At 60.8% G+C, this 1,769-nt stretch overlaps 1 protein-coding gene across 1 annotated transcript in view; it reads right to left on the reverse strand.

Annotated features, from left to right (window-relative positions):
• Window positions 1-1,769, reverse strand: part of LOC104271331 (myosin-7B-like) — a gene marked incomplete at its 3' end in the record, with an annotated part of 22,128 nt that overhangs the window by 1,100 nt on the left and 19,259 nt on the right. The window contains 5 exon segments of the mRNA XM_009865967.1: window positions 90-297; window positions 426-541; window positions 662-786; window positions 1,324-1,480; window positions 1,483-1,703. Of these exon segments, the coding sequence (XP_009864269.1) occupies window positions 90-297; window positions 426-541; window positions 662-786; window positions 1,324-1,480; window positions 1,483-1,703 (827 nt within the window).

Raw genomic sequence — 1,769 nt, forward strand, 5'->3', positions numbered from 1 at the left:
ATCCAACTCGATTGGCAGATCCTGCCGGGCAGTGTGGGGTCAGTGGGGTGCTGGGGCTGGCAGCAGGGACAGCTCTGAGCCCATCCCACCCAGGGCCGTCCAACCTTCATCTGGGCCTGGAGCTGGCGGACCAGTTTCTGGAACTCCGCGGCCTGGCGGTTGGCATGGCTCAGCTGGATCTCCATCTCATTCAGGTCTCCCTCCATCTTCTTCCTCAGCCGGACAGCCTCGTTCTTGGCCCGGGCCTCTGCATCCAGCGTGGCCTGCATGGAGTCCATGGCACGCTGGTGGTTGCGCCTGTGGGAGAGACGATTGCATCAGCCCCGTCTGCCTGGGGACACCCAGTCCAGAGCAGCCCAGTCAGAGTCTCAGCGCCAGTTTTGCACCTGCCACCACAGCCCAGCCTGTCCCCTCTCCACACCCACCTCAGGTTTTCAAACTCCTCGTCCTTCTCCGCCAGCTTCCTGTCCACATCAGCCTTGATCTGGTTCAGCTCCAGCTGGATGCGCAGGGTCTTGCTTTCCTCATGCTCCAGGGCCCCCTAGAGACAGCAGCAGCCTTGAGAAAGTGGCTCCAGAGGGGATCCAGCAGCACCCGGAGCTGCAGGGTGGGCCAGTGGCTCCTGGAGGCAGGCGGGCCGCAGTGGGAAAGAAGGACTCACCTCAGCCTCCTCCAGAGCTGCCTGAATGTCGCTCTTCTCACTCTCCAGGGCTTTCTTCAGCTTCTCCAGCTCATGGATGGTTTTGCCACTCATACTGATCTGGTCAGTCAGATCAGCAATTTCCTCTGGAAATGGAAGGGCATTTGGTCAGGAACAAGTTTGTGAGGCCAGCCCCATGCAGGTGACTTTCCCTCCTCCTGCTCAGGCTCAGCTGATGTCCCCCAGCCCCCTGGGGACCAGTCAAGGTTGTGTTTGGAACATTTCTGGGCCCTATTGTGCTCCCCTACCAGCTGGGTGAAGGAGAGGCTGTGGGAGAGGCATTAAGGACCCTTGGAGACCTGCTTGTCCAAGAACAACACCCCCAAGCCAGCACCACACCACAGCCATGGCACTCGTGGCAGCCAAACATTGCACCATTGGCAAAGAGGAGCCAAGTGACGGTGCCTGCCTGCCCAGAGTGACCCCAGCAAGAGGGCAGGACACGTGCTGGCTGCCCTTCCCTTCAAGGGATGGGCCAGGCTTGGCTGAGCAGCGAGGTCTGCTCCCTGTCTGTGAGGGAGCCCCATCCCACCACATGGCTGAGATCAGGGGAGCCCCAGGATGCCCATGAGAGCAGGACCCTGGGCAGAGAGTCCGGGCAGAGATCTTGAGCCTAGTCCTACCCTGCAGGTTCTTGTTCTCCCTCTTGAGGGTCTCCAGATTGTCCAGGGACTCCTCATAGGCATTCTTGAGCTTGAAAAGCTCTGTGCTCAGGCTGCGTGACTCCTTCTGCGATGCCTCCAGCTCTGCCTGGGTCTCCTCATACTTCTGCTTCCACTCAGTCCTTCTTCCGCCTCCCACTCAGCCGGGATCCTGTCGAAGTTGCGCTGCTTCTTGTCCAGGGCAGCGCAGGCCGAGTTGGCACGCTCCAGGTCCACTGAGAGGTCCTCGATCTCTGTCTGCAGCCGGTGCTTGGTCTTTTCCAGCGAGGAGCACTTGGCGTGAGCAGCTTCCACGGCCTCCTCTGCCTCCTGCAGCCGGGTCGCCAGCTTCTTCCTGCCAACAGCAGTGAGGGGTGAGTGCTCCCAGCCCAAGAGTCACCCCATGCCACTGCTCGAAGGAGGGGAGG

Source organism: Apaloderma vittatum, unplaced genomic scaffold (assembly GCF_000703405.1).
Source record: "Apaloderma vittatum isolate BGI_N311 unplaced genomic scaffold, ASM70340v1 scaffold29253, whole genome shotgun sequence".
NCBI classification, from domain to species: Eukaryota; Metazoa; Chordata; class Aves; order Trogoniformes; family Trogonidae; genus Apaloderma; species Apaloderma vittatum.